The 20,515-nt window shown below is 36.4% G+C and overlaps 1 protein-coding gene across 4 annotated transcripts in view; it reads left to right on the forward strand.

Moving 5' to 3' along the window:
* Positions 1-20,515, forward strand: part of LUBEL (Linear Ubiquitin E3 ligase) — a 215,769-nt gene that overhangs the window by 182,602 nt on the left and 12,652 nt on the right. For all 4 annotated transcript variants that reach the window (XM_090377589.1, XM_090377590.1, XM_090377588.1 and 1 more), the window contains 4 exons: positions 2,434-2,548; positions 2,739-2,857; positions 7,333-7,446; positions 12,915-13,063. In XM_090377589.1, the coding sequence (XP_090233715.1) occupies positions 2,434-2,548; positions 2,739-2,857; positions 7,333-7,446; positions 12,915-13,063 (497 nt within the window). The remainder of the gene's footprint in view (positions 1-2,433; positions 2,549-2,738; positions 2,858-7,332; positions 7,447-12,914; positions 13,064-20,515) is intronic.

The following is a 20,515-nucleotide window of genomic DNA, read 5'->3' on the forward strand; positions in this document are numbered from 1 at the left end:
AGTTAACCCCCCCCTCAAAGAGACTTGATCAAAATGGAAAACAGAAAAACTGAGTAATTTTTTTTTCTAGGTCAACAATCCAGGCATTCACTTTCTCCTACAGATATTTTCACTTGTGATTTTTCTTTGAATTAGCATATCTGGCCTATGTTCATGGTTCAACTTCAGGCTCACTCTATTAATTTTGTTTATTTATTCCCTCTATTTTTCTGCTCTGGAAAAATCTTCCTGCATATGTATTTAGTGTAAATTACAACTATAAGACATCTGTGGTGCTAAGCACTATTGGTTTAAAAAATGTGTATTGTTTGTAGCAAAAAAATAAATAAATTAAAAAAAAATCAAGTATTCCAATTTAAAAGTTCAGTTCCTTTTGTTTTTCTCTAGTTAATTGTTTTGTACAGAACATTATTTTACAAATAGAGCATAACCTCATTGCATGTGTAGCTGTATGCGAACTAGGTTTGCTGCTTAGTACATTGATCTCATATTGTGAAGGTAGTTCACCACATGTTGTCCACTAATCTAAATAAAAAGCACTGCTCTAGTGGAGGAGTACATTGCTTTATATTTAGTGTGCACCATTATAAAGACCATGGTTTTAATTTTGGGATGAAAAATAACTCCAGATCTCTAAAAAAGTAGTAGATGAAAGCAAACAGTTTAAGGAAAGGAAAGAGGTAGGCATGAAACAAGAAAACATGAAATGAAACAGAAGAGGACAAACTCTATCAATCTCAGTTTGTCTCTAAAGTGATAGGTCTACTACCATGGTATTCTTACTAGTCTCATCAGTGGGTAAGTAGGCACCATGAAGACCTGAACAACCTAGTGATGAGATATATCCATAATGTGTGAGATGCAGGATGGTGTAGTAGGTAAAATGAATTCAAGTAATTTGTACAAATGCATTATGTTATGAGAGCTATAAAACATTATTATACAAATAGGACATAGCCTCATTGCTACATGTACATCGAGATTATACTTGCACAATAATATTTTATAGCTCTTGTAGCATGAGACTTGTGGCTTTTACCCTGAATTACTTGAGTTTATTTTTTTACCTTCTGTACTGTCTTGCATCGTATATTGTGGATGTAGCTTGCCAGTGGTTTGTTCAGGCCTTCATAGTGTCTGCTTAGTCATTAATTAGACTCCTCTAAGAGTTGAAACTGTGGCTTGGGTAATCGCATACATTTTAAATAAAAAGCATTATACTTTTCCATTGGAGCTGTTCTTTTATTTAGAGTAGTGCAATATTAAGGCAACTTGGAAACAGGAAAATGAATGCATTAAGTAGCAAATACAGTGCATAAAAAGGGGGCTTTTTTTTATTTTGGCCAGTGCAGTAAAAAGCCTGTGGCTTTTTTGCACTATATGGCTAATACTAATATTAAACGTAGTTTGCTCATTGCTTTGTACATGTGGCTTTTGCCCTAAGTTACTTGAGTTTATTCTGTATAGTTAATTCCATATAGTTTAAGAGTTTGCTGGCAATCATTAAAATTTTGGAATTATTTTATGATCAGATGCTTGTCCTGACCCAAGCCTTTGCAGCTGAGTACATTTGACACTTATCATCCATTTGGAAAGATTTGAATATGAATCCTTTTTGTAGCATCCTGTTGTTGTGACATGTCAAAATACAGATGACTTGATCAACTCAGAAAGAGGTGCAGCAATAATCCTTCCACCCTTCCCAGAGATTTTTTTATTCATATATCTTGTAACTCATTAGTAAACATAACCTCAACTTTCTTCATGGTAACTACAGTAATTTTGATAAATAGCTGTAGTGTAGTCTATTCTGTGTAGTCCTCCACTATGGTTTTTTTTTTTTTTTTTATCGTATGATGTGAGCAATACACAAAGGAACCAGTTTTTTCCCTGTTTCCTTCATGTATTGTGGCTGTGAGATCCAACCAGATAGTACGGCACCATCTTAATATCCAAGACCGAGGCGGGATTTAAACCCACGACCTTTGGGTTGCCAGGCAGGCACTTTACCCACCTAGCTAGCCCGGTCGGCTCCACTATGGTACAATGGCTTGTCATTGTCACTTGGTTGGTAAAATCTTTATGTTAAAATACTGTCAGACAGTAGATAAAAGGCATCTTCAGTCAGTGAATGTAATTAGTTGATTTCAGATGGAGGGAGTAAAATTCCCCCACAATGCGTTATACTTTTCAGCTCATACAACATGTATGGATTGAAAAGTCTTATGTGTGATTCACAGTAAAAACCATATGAATTGGTATATCATAATCAAAGTAGTCCCCATGCCAATCACTCTCCCCCAAATAAAAAAAAAATCAACTAACCATTCTGTATTATTGAAAACACACATTGTTATCCAACCTTCTTATTTCTAGAATTTGCAGTTATTGAATTATTGTAAATTTTTTTTTGAATTCGATATAATTTTACAGTGGGAGAAACAACATGAAGGTATTACATGTGAGCAGTTTCTAGAATGGAAAGAGGCCAATGATCCTGAGATCCAAGCAGCTGGACTTGCCAAGCATCTCACTGAGAATGGAATAGGTAAGCTAAAGTAAAATATAACAAATGCTTTAAACTGGTTTTACAGTTTATGCTATTTCCTTATGAAATTCCTCCTAACCTATTTTAGCTTTGTTTTGCATTATTAATTAATTAAAGTCCTGGATTTTATGTTATTTTTCTTCTATCATTATTGATCTGTACCATTTAAGATAATTTTTTATTATTGCAGATTGTCCTAATTGCCACTTCAAATATTCTTTGGCAAAGGGTGGTTGCATGCATTTCAGATGTATTCAGTGCCAACATGATTTTTGCAGTGGATGCAGTAAGCCCTTCAAAATGGGACAGGTAATTGGCATGTCATGTTGTTATAAAGCTATCCAGAATTCAATTGCTGTTAATGATCATCTTATCCTTTAGAAGTAATTTTCTTGTCAAAAAAATAAGATATCAAGGTACCTCTGTTGTTATTCATTCCATGTGAATGAGATAGTTTAATTCTTAGGAGTCAATAATGTTTTAATAGGTGAATGATAAAAGAACAAAGAGACCAAAGAAAATAATGGGATGAAAGATGAGTCGTAAGCTTTACTGTTAATTTTAACAGTAGTGCATTGTTGTTCACAATGTCTTGTTATCTCACACATTCTTATTATACTTCAGTAATGGTTAACATAACCATTAAGCTATAATAGGGAATAACAGACAAATTTTTGCTCAGTTTAATTTCTTTCCATTTGGAGCAAAATATGAATATAAGGGAGCTAGCGAAGGAATTAAGCAAACATTAACAATAATTATGAGAGTATTCTTGAATTCAGGGGAGGTCCCCATGGACTGCAGAGGTGCAAATTTATCCCCAATTCGCAAAGAGGGATCAAAGGGGATTCGAGCAATTACAGACCTGTTAGTTTAACTTCTGTTCCAGGGAAAATAATGGAGTCACTGGTAAAAGAAGTAAGGCAAATTCATCTAGACAATACTGCAATTAAACTTTAAACATAGCATGGGTTTGTTAAGGGGAAATCTTGTTTGCCTAATTTGATCAGTTATATGATGTGGTCACAAAGGAACTGCATGCAAAAAAATAATTTTGATATTATATACTTGGATTTCAGGAAAGCTTTTGATACTTTTGCACATAAAAGACTGCTGTACAGATTCGAGCAGCGTGGCATCAAGGGCAAGTTGCTGCTATGGATAAAGGGATGGTTCATTGGTTGCAGACAGAGAGTGGTAATCAATGGACATTGCCCATTCATGGACTAATGTTATTAATGTAGTCCCCCAGGGTTTGGTTGACCCATATTTGTTTTCTATATTTATCAACAATATTGATGAAGGCACATCAGGCTTAATGTCCAACTTTGCAGATGATTCATAGGTTGGCAGAGGTAGTTAATGACAGATGCTATTGTTACAGGATCTAGAAAAGTTAGGCAGATGGGCTGAGAAATGGCAATTGAGGTTTAACATTGATAAATGCAGAGTACTGCATATGGATTTAACATTGATAAATGCAGAGAACTGCAGTAACCTCAGAGGAACATACCAGCTGTACAGTACACTCAGGGTAGTGGAAAATAAAAACGACCTGGAAATAGTTGTGTAGTCAGATATGAAGTTCTCTGAGCAGTGTTGACAGGCTTCCAGGGCAGCTCATGGGGTGTTGTCAATGATATACAAGATTTTTTCTAGCAGGGATAAGGAGATGATTATCCCATTGTATAAGGCAATTGTCAGGCCACATCTTGAGTACTGCATACAGATCTGGAGGCCTCAATTTAGGAAGAATGTAGACTGCTGGAACAAGTACAGAGAACGGCAACGAGATTGGTGAGGGGAACAAAGGGGTGCTCTTACCAAGAAAGGCTTCAGTTCTGGAAATTGCAGAGTCTGAAGACTAGACACCTGCAAGGTGATCTGATTGAGGTGTTTAAGGCTTTGAATGGATTCTTCCTCCTGGTCAGATAACACACTTGAGGGGGACACAAATTCAAATTGAGAAGGACAGTTGCAGAATAGATGTGCAGAAGTTTGCCTTTAGTCAACGGGTGGTTGATTGTCGAAACAAACTTCCATCTGTTGTTGTAGATGGTTAATAGTTTAAATAAATTCAAGGAAAAACTAGACAAACTATTGGAGGGAATGAATAGGTGAAATGGGATGTGTCATGGTTTTTTTTTTGGCTGATATTGTATAAGCTTGCTTTTTTGCATCATTTGCCACTGCTAATGCTGAAACAAAACAGTTTCTTTCCTTTTTGATTATTATCTATAATTTTTACTGATATTTTGCTTTTATAATTTGTTTGACTGAATTATTGTTTTGTTTTTATTTTGGGCTAGCTATGAGCCTTAGGATGACAACACATGTGAATTGGTATTTATACAGGGTGGTCCGTAATTTGTGGTACAATCAAAATCGCAGACTTAATTGATGACTGCCTAATCATACAGAAGAAGAAATTATGACGGATGTCAATAATAATCCTCGTCTTAGTATGAGAAATCTTTCTTCTTGGCATAACATTAGCAGGTCAACAATTATTCGTGTACTATGTGAGAACAGGATGCATCCGTTTCATGTCCAGAGAGTGCAAGGACTAAAAGCTTGTGATTTTGTTCCATGAATAGTTTCTGCCATTGGTATGCATCCACAATTTTTATCACAAATTTTATGGACTGATGAGTCCAAATTTACATGACACAGAATTTTCAACGTACATAATACGCATTGGTGGGCACTTGAAAATCCTCACGTTATTGTTGAAATGCATTTTCAAAAAAGGTGGAACATGTATAAAGTGGGCGTGTGTATAATGTCTGGGCATGAATATCTGAGCGTGTATAATCGGTAACGAAATTATGGGACCTTATTTCCTTCAAGATAATTTAAGGGGTGCATTGTACTTACACTTCTTATGCAATGAGTTACCCGAACTATTAGAAAATGTATCCCTCTGGATACTAAAAGAACTATGATTTTCCAGCACGATGGTGCCTCAGCTCGTTTTACTCAAGAAGTGAGGAACTTTTTAAATGGGCGATGCGAATGTTGGATCAGTCAGGGCGGAATAATCGCTTGGCCATCGCGGTCGCCGGATTTGACACCTTTAAACATTTACTTATGGGGTCATGTCAAAGCAATCATGTATTCCAAAGACATCATCAGTCTTGTACAATTGAAGGAAAGGATTTTACTGGTGTTCGAAACATTAAAAACTCGAAACACACTGGAAAGGCTTCAAGATAATCTAATCTAGTGAAAAGAGTCCTGCTTTGTATGCAACAAAATGGGCAACATTTTCAACAATTCTGAAACTAATAAAAGGAAATTATCAAAAGGAAATATCGTGTCTCATTTTAATTTATATACCCTATGTTAAAGTATGCACTGGACACTGTAAACAGAAGAGTAAAGAGTGGTTGGTGTCTTAGTCAAGTGCACGCATACTCAACTAATATTTAAAGTCAATTTTCTCAAAAACAAAGCCTCTTATGAAAAAATTTTATTCTGCAATTTCGACTTATTTTTTCATGAAGAATCAGCCTCTTGCTGGTTGTACCACGAATTATGGACTACCAGTGGTGTATTCGGGCCGGAACGCACCGGAACAACATTCCAGTACTTTTTTTTAAATGTCATAATAGAAAATCATTAAATTTATACACCTAATATTATGAAACAATGGCATAATCAAAGGAAAGGGAGAAATATCTATTTTACCCATTGCTACTAAAAATATATATATATTGAGTAATCTTTAAAATTAATAGATTTCTTTAAAAATTTATTTAAAAACAAAAATATAAATTTCGCATTGAAACTTGAACGTTTCTTACTAAAGTACATGTATTAGATAAAGAGATTCAACTAATGAGATATACTGTGATGCGTGAATGCTGCATTTTGATTTGCCATGAGCTGAATGCTAGAACTGGTTGTTCTATGAACCGTAAGTCTGAAGTCTGGTTCAGTTACTGTACGGTCTATGTGCCATTATCATATAGTCTTCTGGAGATCGAGCGTTCCAGTACTATTTTTTTTAGCAATACACCTCTGCGGAGTACTGTGTATATTTTGATATATTGGTAATTGAGTTTAAGAGGTGTTAACAGTGTGCCCTAAAAAGAGCACAGCCTATTATTAACTGATATGTATACTAGCTGCCTTAAGTAGTTAAAATGAATTTGTAAACTTCTTTGTCCATAGGTTTTGGCGCAGTATTACCCAAAGTGCTGCTGCAGCACTATAAAACTCCTGCCAAAACAACCAACTCTACTCCACCCAATCCCAAACCAAATCAAATTTGTTTATTCCATTTAATTTTGTGAATTTGTAAACTTTTGTCCATAGGTTTTGGCACAGTATAACCCAAAGTGCTGCTGCACTATAAAACTCCTGCCCAAACAACCAACTCTACTCCACCTAACCCCAAACCAAATGAAATTTGTTTATTCCATTTAATTTCTAATATTTGCTACAACTTTTTGACTGACTAGGTACAGAATTTTGCACAATTCGGTTTTAATTCACAAAGCCTATTTTTACTGTAAATATTGTGAGATTAAGCTTGAATTTTTTTTTAAAATAAATATACTGATGTTTTAGAAGCTGTGCTTTCCCCTCCCTTTCTCAAAGTGAAATAATTCAGTTGCATTGAATTTCCATTTCTCTTTTAGAAAAAAGAATCAGAATGGCATCTGAAACATCAGTATAAATCATAAAATGTATATTAATATTTTAGTGGAAGTGATAAAGAGTAACTAATATAAATTCATCAATAAAACTTGCACTTTCTAATTAACTCTATTTTATAGAAATGTGGAGTTTCTGAGTTTTGTTCAAAATTGGGTTTACATGCCCACCATCCTCGAAACTGTCTCTTCTACCTTAGGGATAAAGAACCTGCTGATCTACAAAGGCTGCTAGATGTAAGTAATTTAAGTCAGTAAAATTATTCAGATATTAATATGAATATCCAAGGACCACTGCACTCATGTAACAAGAATTAATGTTAGGATCTACCCAGTTTTATAATGAAAAATCAGTAAACACGGGATTTGCGTTAACAACACTCATATGTATATGAATGGACTGATCTATGGTGCTGGTGAAAGCTCAGAGTTGGGAACAGCTGATTGTAATTCACATGTAGTGATCAGTTTTTCAGTGTTTGTGGGAAAATGGATCCTGATCTTTCCATCTTTGAATGTGCAGTGATTTTGGGGCAAAGTGTACCAGTATCTTGACAACAGCCAACATGGTTAAATGCTCCCATTCTGTGGTTTTGCAAGTCTACTGTGACTGGCTCAACAGCTGTCGAACAACTAGTAAAAGGTCACATGTAGGACAGCCATGTGTGATCGATGCCCTTGATGAGTGTCATGTGTCTCTTGTAACACAGTAGCGACATCACACAGTGGCCCACCTAGCCACCCAGTACAACATGTGAATAGCAAGAACAATATCCATATGGACTGTATGCTGGACATTAGCTTGTATGAACAGTATAAGCTTGTATATTGAGTTGGTTTTGCATTAACTCACCTAGTTTGCTTTGCATTAACAGTACTCCCATGTGTATTTAATCTGTTGCCTATTCTGAATGAATGCCATTTCCAACTGCATTGTGCTGATGGGCATTTCTGCATTTGGAGAAAGCAACTCGAGGCCATAGAATCTGGATGCACTGTTGGTGTTTGTTTTGTGGCATGCCCTGGGTCCTCTGGTCACTGATAATCTGTGGTCATTATCTATGGCTCACTGGGAATCGTGACTTTCTATTGTTGCCGGTCAAGTACACCTCTTTGTGATGACAGCATATCCAGACAACTCTGGCATCTATCAACAAGACAGTGCAGCATGCCACAAGGCCCGGTGGGTTGCTAACTGGTTTCAGGAACATGACAATGAATTGAATTCTTTGGCTTCCCAAGGCTGCCCAACTCACCTGATCTCAACCCAGTTGTGTGGGACCTACTGGAAGGACATTCAATGCTAAATCCATCCAGCTGGCAATGTGTGCCTTACTGGACACATCATGCAATGCATGGGTAGCACTACCACAGGACATCCTGCAACACCTTGTGGAGTCTGCCGAGATATGTAAGGGCTGTATTACAAGTAAAAGGTGGTCCCATGAGGTATTAGGTAGGTGTTGCTAATGCAAAGCCAACTCTCTGTGTGCGTAATTTTCAGTAGCTGTTATTTTGTTTATAAATTAGAGTCTCTGATTATTTTAGGTAGCTTATTCAAAGCTAATTAATTGGATTACCAATTTCAACAAATTTATTCCTGATCAGCTGATAAGCATGCCTTTCATTGTAGATATACAAATGAACAAATTTCTTTCTAATTTTGGAAATTAAAAATGTTAAGTTTAAGGAATGTGTATAGGCCTGACGTAGCCGAGTGGTCAGGAGCGAGAGTGCATAGCACGCGTTCCATGAGTGGACCGAAGTTCAACCCCGTGACTACTAAATACGATAAATATTTGTATTGACAATTTATTGTAAACTCTACTGACTTGGTTGTCGTGCCGGAGTATAAACAGAAAATTTTAAATTTATAGCTTCCAGATACTGTTCTGTTAGCTCAGGCGTACCTATTGAGAATCTTATGAATCAGATGTATTACTACATAAAAAAAAAAAACATGCATAGAAAAGAATGGTTAAGAACCCTGCGATAATGGGTTCTTATGATTCACAGTGATTCATCCAGCAAAATAATAATAAGCTGGTGATAAACAATAAAATGATGCTTCATAGCCATAATTGACCAATAAAAGGCTGTCCAAATTCTTAAACTTGCAGCCTTTGGGCTAGACTACATTAGATTACAGAATGATAACATTAATACTATCCCAGGTAGTGCTCTTTAGCCTCATAGGATGTGTATTTTGTGTATGTCAAATTATCATTACTCTCCTTCTAATAAGGAAATCTTCATTATTTGAAGAAAGAGATATCCCTCAACCTCAAAAGACATGTCTTAGTATTGTACTATCTCTGCTATTGAAATTAGAAGGAAAGGATCACAAATCATATTCTCATTCAGTTACTTTAGTAATGCACTGATTTACGTATTGATATAGGTACTGCCATTTCTTTGAGGCAACAAAACCTTTAACAGAATATAATTTATTTTTTTCCACAATTGCACAGTTGTCCGTGCCAAGTACTCTCCAACTTCACAAGGAGTCACCACAGAATTTTATTGATTAAATATAAGTTAGGAGGTACTGTTTATTTGATGTAGTGCCATTTTTTTCTGTCCAAAAATAAAAAATATATTTATTACTGCAGGTAATAAATATATTTTAATATAATTGCAACAGTAAGAGTGTATTAAGTACAATAGAAGTATTAACCATTTTACAGACTGATGTAATGTTTAACCAATAATTTCATGACATTAATCTGATCAATTTATATATATATATTTATATATGTAAGTAAATATATTTTTTTAAGAATATACAAAGGAATTTACCTTTATTCTGTCTCATAGGAATTCTTATCCTACTTTCCTATAATACCGATGAATTGATAATTTAAAACGATAATTTAATTGATAATTTAAATGATAATTTAAAACTCAAAATGTGTTCCTCACCTTCATCCCATGAATGATTCAGTACCCCAGGATTGCAGCTGAAGATCTCAACCCGACCCCAGAAAAATCAAATACAACTTCTAGTGATGGAAGCCATTATGTCAGAAAAATCACAGCATTAAAAATATACATTAAAATTATGATAAAATTATAATCCACTAAATTTATAATTTTATTATCATAATTTTAACGTATATTTTTAACGCTGTGATCCTGGGCTATTGAATCATTCACATGCAGAAGGTGAGGAACACAATTTGAGTTTTAAATTATCATTCTTTAATTCCTCAGCATTATAGAAGAGTAGGATAAGAATTCCTATGAGACAGAATAAAGGGTGCCTCCGTAGCCAGCTGGGTAGGAGCAGCAGTGCATAGCACACGCTTCTTGACTAGACCGGGGTTTGAGCCCATGACCACCAAATACGGAGGATGCGGAAAGGTCAGGGAATGACCACTGCATATCCCCGGAGCAATATGGCCTTAGTTGCTAATGCTCCTAAAAACCAAATAACAACAACAACAGAATAAAGGTAAATTCCTTTGTATATTCTTAAATGTTAATATAACGTCGGATATATTGAGCCTTTGGAAGCTCTTACTTGCATAGTAAGTAAATATATATAAATATATTTATATATTTATTACCACTTATGTTACCACAGTATTTTATTGATTAAACACAAATTAGGAGGTGCTGTTTATTTGATGTAGTGCCATTTTTTTCGATCCAAATAGAAAAAAATATATTTATTTTCTGTAATGGTTAGTGCTCTCATACTGAGCTTTCCATACCTTCATGTTGAGTTCTGTAAGTATTGCACTAATTCATATAACTGTTCATTGATGTATATAATCATGAGTGTCATCATTCTGTACATAAAACTGTCAAGTGTATGTTACTTTAGGATAAATAAATAAGAAAATCTCCCTTATGTATTGTTAGTCACTTAAGATGAATTCCTTTTGCTGTCACTAGAAAATTGTCAGCTTCCTAATTCTAAACATCATGTCTAGCATATACCCTTTTGTGTCTCAAGACATGTCTGGTTTGGAATTCATTTTTCAGTAAGAATTCAGTGGAATTCATTTTCAGTAAGGGATATCATTGCTGATCTTGTATTATATGATCATATTTATAAAAATAATTTGCTTTCTTTTTGACTAAACACGATTAATGAATTATTTGTTTATTTTTTTTAATTTTACAGGTTAAAAACCAAAATTTTTTTAAGGCAGCTCTTTTTATTGAAGGCCACATAAGAGTGTGGTTCAAGGTTCACTGAACCTTTATTTTTTACAAAAAAAAAAAAAAAAAAAAACCATACATACCAGAACCACCAAACTTATTACTCTTTTTCAGGATATTGTTTCTTTACACTGACACATTTTTGCAATCACTATTGCAAGGCACTGATCTCAACTAGCCAAAACAAAAGACGATCACTGGGGACTAAATCCAGAGTGTAAGGAGAATGTTTCATTATCTTCTAGCTCAAGGTTGCCACTGTTGTCAAATTTTCCACATGTGGACATACTTTATTGTACAGCAGAATGATTCTCTTTTATAATTCCCCAGGCTTTTTCCTGCAAACTACTGTAGTATGCACATAATTATGAAGAAAGTTTCTGAAGTACTGATCATTAATGTTGCATGAGGTGGCAGAAAATTGACAAGAAATGAATCCCAAAAGGCTCTTGCCAGCTGAAGGATGTATCTTGAGTTTTTTTGGGTGGGTGGGAGACCCTTTGTGGCATCATTCTATACTGGCCTTCTTTGATTCTAGTGGCTAGATATGAGTAAGTAGCATACTTATGTCTAGCCACTGTTTGCTGTTGAAATGTATTTCTCTGCATTTCAAACAGGTTCAGATGTTTGGCAGAAACCACAATATGTTTTGCCCTCTGTTCAAACATCAGCATTTTTGGGACCTACCATGCATAACTTTCTTGAACAGTAAGTGCCCTTAATCATTACCTTTGCACTTCTAACATGCATTTTGTGCCCCTGAATCATTGCCTTTACACTTCTAACATGCTTTTGATACAGTGTCATGCATTGTAATTCCAAATTTTTTTCCAAAATCAGTTCCTGAACACAATGAATTCAGATCTGTGCATGAGCATGCAGTAGGTTAGCAACTTCTTCATGGAAAATATTTTTTCAGTCATACACATGTGCATGTGATGAGATCTCTATTTTGGACACTTAACTTGTGGAGCGTTTCAACCAGTTTCACTTTCTCCTTCAATAGAAATTTGTTGATGTAGTAATTTTTTATGTTCAGAGTAACTTGTACTGCTTCTGATACATGCAACTTTCCTTTTCCTTTTTCTTCATACCCTTCCATACTTCCCTTCATACATATTTCCTGAAAATTACAATCTACAAAAATTCAAGTCTAATGTCAACAAATATCTTCTCGACCTTCAACCCTTCAACCCAAGCACTGTACTAAGTACCATAGGTTCTAATACCTTCTGTTCTTGGGATTTTCATAAAAAAAAATTAAAGAAAAAAAGTGAATAGAAGGCATGGTGTCAGGAACTGAGAGCAGTATTCCCACCATCTGCAGTGAAAAACTTTGTACCACCCTCATAAAAGTAGTGCATAATGTAGAGATCCACAAGGCATTGGAAAGTATGGGGATAAATTTCTTAATTTAGTTTTCAAAATTGTATTATATTGCCTGTTATTCTTGCCAAAAAAATGTATGCCTTTTTTATATTAGAGTACATGGAGAAATATGCAGATGTGATATAAGACAAATTCATTTTTCACAGATAAGTAATATTTCTTACAATGTGGAGCCTCCTGAAGGAATGGAAATTAAAGATAAATGTCAAGTGATGGAGCAGAAGGAAATTAGTGGTGGACTTATGGATGATATTTGTGGCAAAGAAGTTCTTGATGGTAATGCAGGACTTTGCAGGTTAGTTGAGAATTATTTATATATTTCTGAGGTGTGGTGTTTAAAACGCCAATTCTCTAAATAGACATATTTATAGAATGAGTGTTCAATTATTATATTTTTTCTTAAATAGAAAGATTTATTTTTTTTTGTAATTGCATGACTTTTCAGCTTAATTTGTTATTTTTATCTTCTGAATTAGCCAAATTTTAAAAGATCGTTATGAATTAAATCTTTTTCTTAAAGTTGTTATTTTTTAATTATGCTTTTGATTGATACAGTGATCGGGATGGTCATTACTTGTTCTACATGGCACATTTCTTTGACTTTCTGTCTTAGGTCTGTGTACTTCCTTATCTTTTCCTTGTAGGTTTATTGGAGGTTGCTGGTGTTAGGGACTTCCATGTAAATCAGATAGGTAGCCATTTCCTTCTTTTCGATAAGGGTTATATCCAGTCTTTTGTGCAGGATTGTGTTGTTTGCTATTATGGCATGGTCGCAGTGTAATTTGTGAGAAGGGGTTTCTAGTACCGCCTGAGGTTCATACTTGTAATACAGTATACTTCCTTCAATCAATACCTTTTGATAGGCTGGTATTTTTACACTGGCTTCTGCTGTTTTGTTCCAATGACCTAGTCATGTCTCTGAGTATACTCTCTCTGGATGATCACCCTGCATCCCGTGGTGATGTGCTAGATTGTTTCTGGGGCCAGGTGGCATCTTCAACATGTGTCGGCAATGTATTTCCTGTAGTTGCTGGTGTTGATTACCTGGTCTTGAATGGTGAACACCTATCCTTCAGTCTTGCAGAAGACTCTGCTTGTCAGCTATCTTATCTATGTAGTCTTGATGTAGGTCTTTGTAGTATCTCTCATGGAGTGCCTTCTTCACCCATCTTTGTCTTTGTTTCTGCTGTCTGCATGAGTGGGATTTCCTTGTTAAGATTGAATGGTGTGGACAGTTTGTTTATTTTCCTTATGGCTTGTTGGTTGGCACTGTGTTTTTCTGGAAGTAATCCTTATATTCTTAATTGCTTTCTTCTCTTGTTCAGTGAGGTCAGGCAAACCCCTCCCTCTGTCTTTCTGAGTTGCGGTCAGTTTCTCAATGGCTGACTTTGGGTGGCATTGGTGGCTCTTGGTCATCATTATCCTGGTCAATTTCCCAATCTCCTCCAGCTCAGTTGGTTCAATCTATGATTCTGAAGGAATACTTTAGTACTCTCTCAAATTAACACTCTCTGTCATCTCCCACTAAACCACCCTTTTATCCATTGTAGTAACTTGCCCTTAATAACATACTGCTCCAATTTGTAAAGTAGTCTTCCATGTGCAACAGTATCAAAAGCTTTCCTGAAATAAAAGTACATGAGAGGGGTGGCCAACGAGTCGATCACAATGAATTTTAAATATACAGTCATCCCTCGATTTGTGCACCTTGTGCAATGAAATTTTTGTGATGGTAGATCGCAGCACATTTTGAAGAAAAAAATTAGATCGCATCACAAATTAAGTTGGCCACTCCTGGTATATGATATCAAAATTATTTTTTGCATCCAGTTCCTTTGTAACCACATCATAGTATCCAATCAGATTGGTCAGACAAGACCTTCCCTTAACATACCTATACTGTGTCCGAATTATTACTGCAGTCTTGTCTAGATGATCCTGCAATACTTCTTTAACTCGTGTCACCTTTTGATCCTCTTTTGTTTGTTTGTTTGTTTGTTATTTGGTTTTTAGGAGCATTAGCAACTAAGGCCATATTGCTCCGGGGTGATGGGCTTGAACCCTGGTCTAATCAAGAAGCATGTGCTATGTACTGCTGCTCCTGCCCTCATGGCTATGGAGGCGCCACCTCCTTTGTGAATTGAGGATACATTTGCACATCTGCAGTCCGTGGGGGCTTCCCCTGAGCCCAAGGGTGCTCTCATAATTATGGCTAAGGGTTTGCTTACTTCCTTTGCCACCTCCTTTAATATAACTGGATAGATCCCATCCACCCCAGGTTCCTTTCTTGTTTAACTTCAACAATTTCTCCTTCACTTTACTCTCAGTTATTACAAAATCATTAAACTCTCTGTTAGAGTTTAATAAGCTTCTGTCCTAAACTTCGCTAAAGAATTCCTCATGTGTGAATGTAGATGCAGAATACTCATTCAGTTTGTCAGCTATCTGAGCAGGATCATCAACAGTTGAACCAAGTGGACCAATGTGATTAATCTCTTTCCTTCCTTCCTTCTAGAGTTTATAAGTAAAGAAGTCCTTGCTGTTTTTCTTAGTATCCTTTGCCAAAGATTTCTCATAATCTGCCTTCGCTTGCCTAATCTCCTTTGCAACTTCATTACAGACTAGCTTATATCTACCACAGGCTTCTGTGTTGCCTGATAATTTATATGCATTTTTCTACTCTGTCACGAGTCTCATCAGTTCATCTGGCATCCATTTAGGCCTAAACCTTGAACAGTATTTCTTAATCAGTATGAAAAGCCTAGTAGCTTCCACGATTAATTCCTTGAATGCTTCCCATTTAGAATTTGCTGTTGGTAATATCATCAGTTGGTCCCACCGTACAGAATTTAAAAACTGTCTGAGACCACTGTAGTCACCTTTACGAAAGCAAAAACCCGTCCCTTTACACCTGATGGTAATTACATCTTTAAGTAAATCCCACATCGGTACACTGTGATCACTACCACCTAGTGGTTCCTTTATCTGCAAATTCTTAATGCACGAATAATCACTGCTGATAATTAGATCAAGAGTATTACTCTCTCTGGTTGCCTCTCGAACATGCTGCTACAGAAAACAGTTATCCAATAAATCCACAAAAGCCTTGCTAGAGTGTGAGTGACCAACCCACAAATTCAAGTCAGTATCTGGGAAATTTAAATTCCCCATTATAAGACAATCTGATTTACTGGCCCACTCTATTTCTCTGTACAGTTGTTTATTATGCTGATTAGAGTCATTAGGCCTATAACGCACTCCTACTCTCAATTTTTCTTTCCCAGTGCTTATGTCACACCAAACTGACTCAATACTGCTCTGTTCACCCATGTCGACTGGCTGTATTTCCTTGGATTTTATGTGTCTCTTAAGTAATAGCATAACTCCCTTCCTATCCTGTCTATCCTTCCTGTACACATTGCACTCCCCAAATTCCATTTCTGCATTCCTTATATCTGTGTGACACCATGTCTCTGATATCCCAACAATATCTGCCTTTGACATTTTGACCAACACCTCAAATTCATCAAATTTATTTACCAAACTCCTAGCATTGGTGTACATGCAAGTATACATGCACCTGTACTTATTCTTAGCTACCCAAACACAGCCCATGTATTTATTTGTTACGCAATCACTTAGCAGTGAGTATGGGTGGGGGTGTAATATACCCTTGTATAAAAGTTGAGAACTACGATTCACTTGAATAACAATATCATTTACGTGTCTGAATCACAGTTCCTAACTTTTATGCAAGGGCGTATGGGAGAAGTATCACCTTCCCCATATGTCCCTAAAAATCAAAAACTGATTCACTTAAGTTGTTATTCATATCTCTTCTTATTTGTTTACAGCAAGATGTGGGGGTTAGCATTTCCCTTATGTTCCTTATGTAGAAGCTAGGAACTGTGACTCACTTATATAACAGTATCATAGGGTGATTAAAAAAAAATTAATTTCATACTTTTTCCAAGTATTCTATACAACGCCTGGATTCTTTGTCAGTGACATACATACAAGCAGAAATAATAATATCATCATCATCATCAGCCATTTTCAATCCACTGCAGGATGAAGGCCTCTCCAGCAACTTTCCAGTTCCTTCTGTTTTGAGCACTGGCCATCCATTTACTACCCAAAAACTCATGAATTTCATCTATCCATCTCCGCCTTTGTCTTCCAGGTTTTCTTCTAGCTCCTCTTGGGTACCATTCTATTATTTTCTTAGTCCTTCTGTCATTATGTCTTCGAGCTATGTGTCCTGCCCAAGATCATTTTAGTTCTTTAGTTTTTATAAGAATGTCCTTTACTTGAGTTTGCTGCCTAATCCATGTGTTTCTCTTCTTATCTAACAGTCTGATTCCCAATATAATTCGTTCCATTCTTCGCTGTGTAGTTCTCAGCTTCTCTTCCATACTTTTGGCGAGTGCCCAAGTTTCACTTCCATAAGTCATGGTGGGGAGTATACATTGGTTCATTATTTTACGTTTCAGACAAACTGGGATATTGCTCTTCAGTATGTGACTATATTTCCTGAATGCTATCCATCCAAAATTTATTCTTCTCTTGACTTCCAGCCATTTATCATTATTACAGCTAATAACTTGTCCCAGATAAGTATATGACTCCACCTTTTCAATTACTGCTCCTTCAATCATTATTTCCCTTTCTGTGGCATACTTGTTCATCATTACTTTTGTCTTAGCCATATTCATCTTTAGTCCAAAATCCTTACTAACTGTGCATAACTGATTAAGATTTTCCTCTAATTCTTTGGGACTGTGGCTTATGACCACAATGTCATCTGCAAATCGTAAATGGTTTAGGTACTCTCCGTTCACATTGACTCCTTTCTGCGACCTTTCTCCTTTCTAATCTTCTGAAAGCTTCCTCAAGGACAGCAGTAAACAGCTTTGGAGATATTGTGTCTCCTTGTCGAACTCCTTTCTCGATTTTAAATTTGCTACTGTCTTTGTCTAGTCTAATAAAGGATGTAGCACTCTCATATATTTTCTTCAAAATCATAATATATGGGGTATCTATGCCTTGTCTTTCCAGTGCCCGAAACATTGCCTTATGCTGTATGGAATCAAATGCCTTTTCATAATCCACAAATGCCAGGCATAATGGTGTTTTATATTCATTTGCTTTCTCCATTAGCTGTGATATTACGTGAAGGTGATCCATAGTTGAGAATCCTAGCAGGGATAAGGAGGTGATTATTCCCTTGTATAAGGCAATGGTCAGGCCACACCTAGAGTACTGTATACAGGCCTGGAGGCCTCATTTCAAGAAGGATGTAGAGCTGCTGGAATGAGTACAGAGAAGGGCAACAAGATTAGTGAATGGAACAAAGGGGTGCTCTTACGAAGAAAGGCTTAAGATTTGCAAATTACAGTGTCTGGAGACTAGGCACCAGCGAGGTGATCTGATAGAGGTGTAGTATAAAGCATTGAATGGTTTGAGCATGCTCAATGCTGGTGGGATTCTTCCTCTAGCTCAGAATAATCACCTGAGAGGGCATAAATTCAAATTGAGGAAAGAAAGATGTAGGATAGACGTGCGGAAATTTGCCTTTAGCCAGCGAGTGGTTGGTTGGTGGAACAGACTTCCATCCCTTGTCGTGGACGTTGATAGCCTAAATAAGTTTAAGGCTCAGCTGGACAGGTATTTTGAACGAACAGAGGGGTGAAGTGGGAGTGGTTTTTTTTTTTTTTTTTTTGGCTGATGCTGCATAAGCTTGCTTTCTTGCATCAAATGCCTTTACTAATGCTAATGCTAATCCTGGCCTAAAGCCAGCTTGCTCTTTCGGTTGATTCTCATCAAATATTCTTTCTAATCTGTTAGTAATGACCCTTGTGAACAACTTGTAGATGTGGGATAACAAGCTAATTGGTCTATAATTTCCAATTTCTGATTTATCTCCTTTCTTATGCAGCAAAACTATGATTGCATTATTCCACTGCTTAGGCATCACACCTTTTCTAATGCACTTTGTGAAGAGCCTTGCCAGTTTTTGTGTTATGTCTTTTCCTCCCAATTTTAACAACTGTACAGTAACTTCATCTTCCCCCGGGGCTTTCTGATTCTTCATTTTCTTCAATGCATGTTCTACCTCATCAGGAAGAAAATCGGGTATGTCGTATGTGTTGCTACTTTGCAATCCATCTTCCCCACTGCTGGCATCATTCCCTCGCTCCTTGTATAATTCTCTATAGTAGTCTTCTGCTATTTGAATTATGCCTTCTCTGTTGTTTATAAGTACACCATCGCTATTCTTCAGTTTCAGTATCATTTGTCTTTCTGTATTACTGCTCATGGCTGCTGATTTAAATCCTTTGTTTTCCCTTAATGCTTGTTCTACTTTTCTTGTGTTAAATCTTCTTATGTCCTCTCTGAGTCTCTTTCTAATGGCTTTGCATAACTCAGTATACTCAATTTTCTCCCTGTCAGTGTTTTTCTTGCTCTTCATTTGTCATCTTCGGTTCATCATGACAAGTGTTTCTTGACTAATTTTTTCTTCTTTGGATTTTTTTTCCCTATAGGTTTCTTGGGCTTTATCACTTTCAGAAAGTTGTAGTATTCCTTGTCGATATCTTGGTCCTGAGCAGTCTGCAGAAGCTCAAACTTGTTCTTAAGTTCCAGTACATACTGCTTTTTCTCCTCCTCTGTTATCTCAAAGACCTTTGTATTATTTACTCAAGTCAGTTTTTTCCTTTCCTTTCCTACATCTATATCAAGTGTACATCTTACCATTCCGTGATCACTTCCAACATTTACCTTATTCAGGACGGTAACATCATTCACAATATATCTTTTGTTAGTGAGGATGAAGTCGATTTCATTAGTGCATTTGGACTCTTCCATGTCCACTTTCTGTTCACCCTTTTCTTGAAAAAAGTGTTCATTACTGACAGTCCTTGAGATTCTGCAAATTCCACAAGTCTTTCACTTCTTTTATTTCTTTCACCAATTCCAAAGTTTCCTATAGTTCCTCTTTCTGCGCTGTTTTGCCTTTTTCCAACCTTAGCATTGAAGTCCCCCATAATAATAGTGTAGTGGGTTTTCTGCTCATCTAGAAGACTCTCAATTTCGGTGTACATTTCTTCAACCTCTTCATCATCATAGCTCGATGTTGGTGCATAAATCATTATAACCTTTAGCTTGTACCTCTTAGAAATCTTGAGTATTAGTCTTGACACCCTTGGTGATGTACTTTTCAATTCCAAAATGTTGTTTTTTAAATCTTTATGGACCAGAAACCCAAATCCACCTTCACTCCTTTCACTGTTTCCATTGGTGTACAGCAGATTTCCACTTGATAAACTTATAAGTGATTCATTTCTTCTTCTTGTTTCAGCCAAACCGATGATATTCCAATTCACATTTTCTAATTCCTTTTCCAGCTCTAATATTCTGTCTTCACCGATGAGTGATCTTACGTTATAACAGGCCACATTCAGTTTCCATGCATGGCAGCCTGGTCATACCCAGAGATTCTTAGCACCCTCTGCTTCCACTCTGATCCTCTCACTGCCGTAAGAGGGAGAGTGAAAGCTGCTGGGGATTGAGGGCCATTTCTTTTGTCATGCTGTCATATGCTGGAGGGTTTGGTCTTTTCTTCTTCACGCTGACCAGGCGTCTTGAAGAGAACCACTCTACACGTTTGTTGCCAACTAAGTGACGTAACAGGGCTTACCATCAAGAAGGTGTGCATGAGTGGATTTTAGGGAGGCAGGCCAACCGG

Source organism: Mastigoproctus giganteus, chromosome 7 (assembly GCF_048544385.1).
Source record: "Mastigoproctus giganteus isolate SK-2022 chromosome 7, ASM4854438v1, whole genome shotgun sequence".
NCBI classification, from domain to species: domain Eukaryota; kingdom Metazoa; phylum Arthropoda; class Arachnida; order Uropygi; family Thelyphonidae; genus Mastigoproctus; species Mastigoproctus giganteus.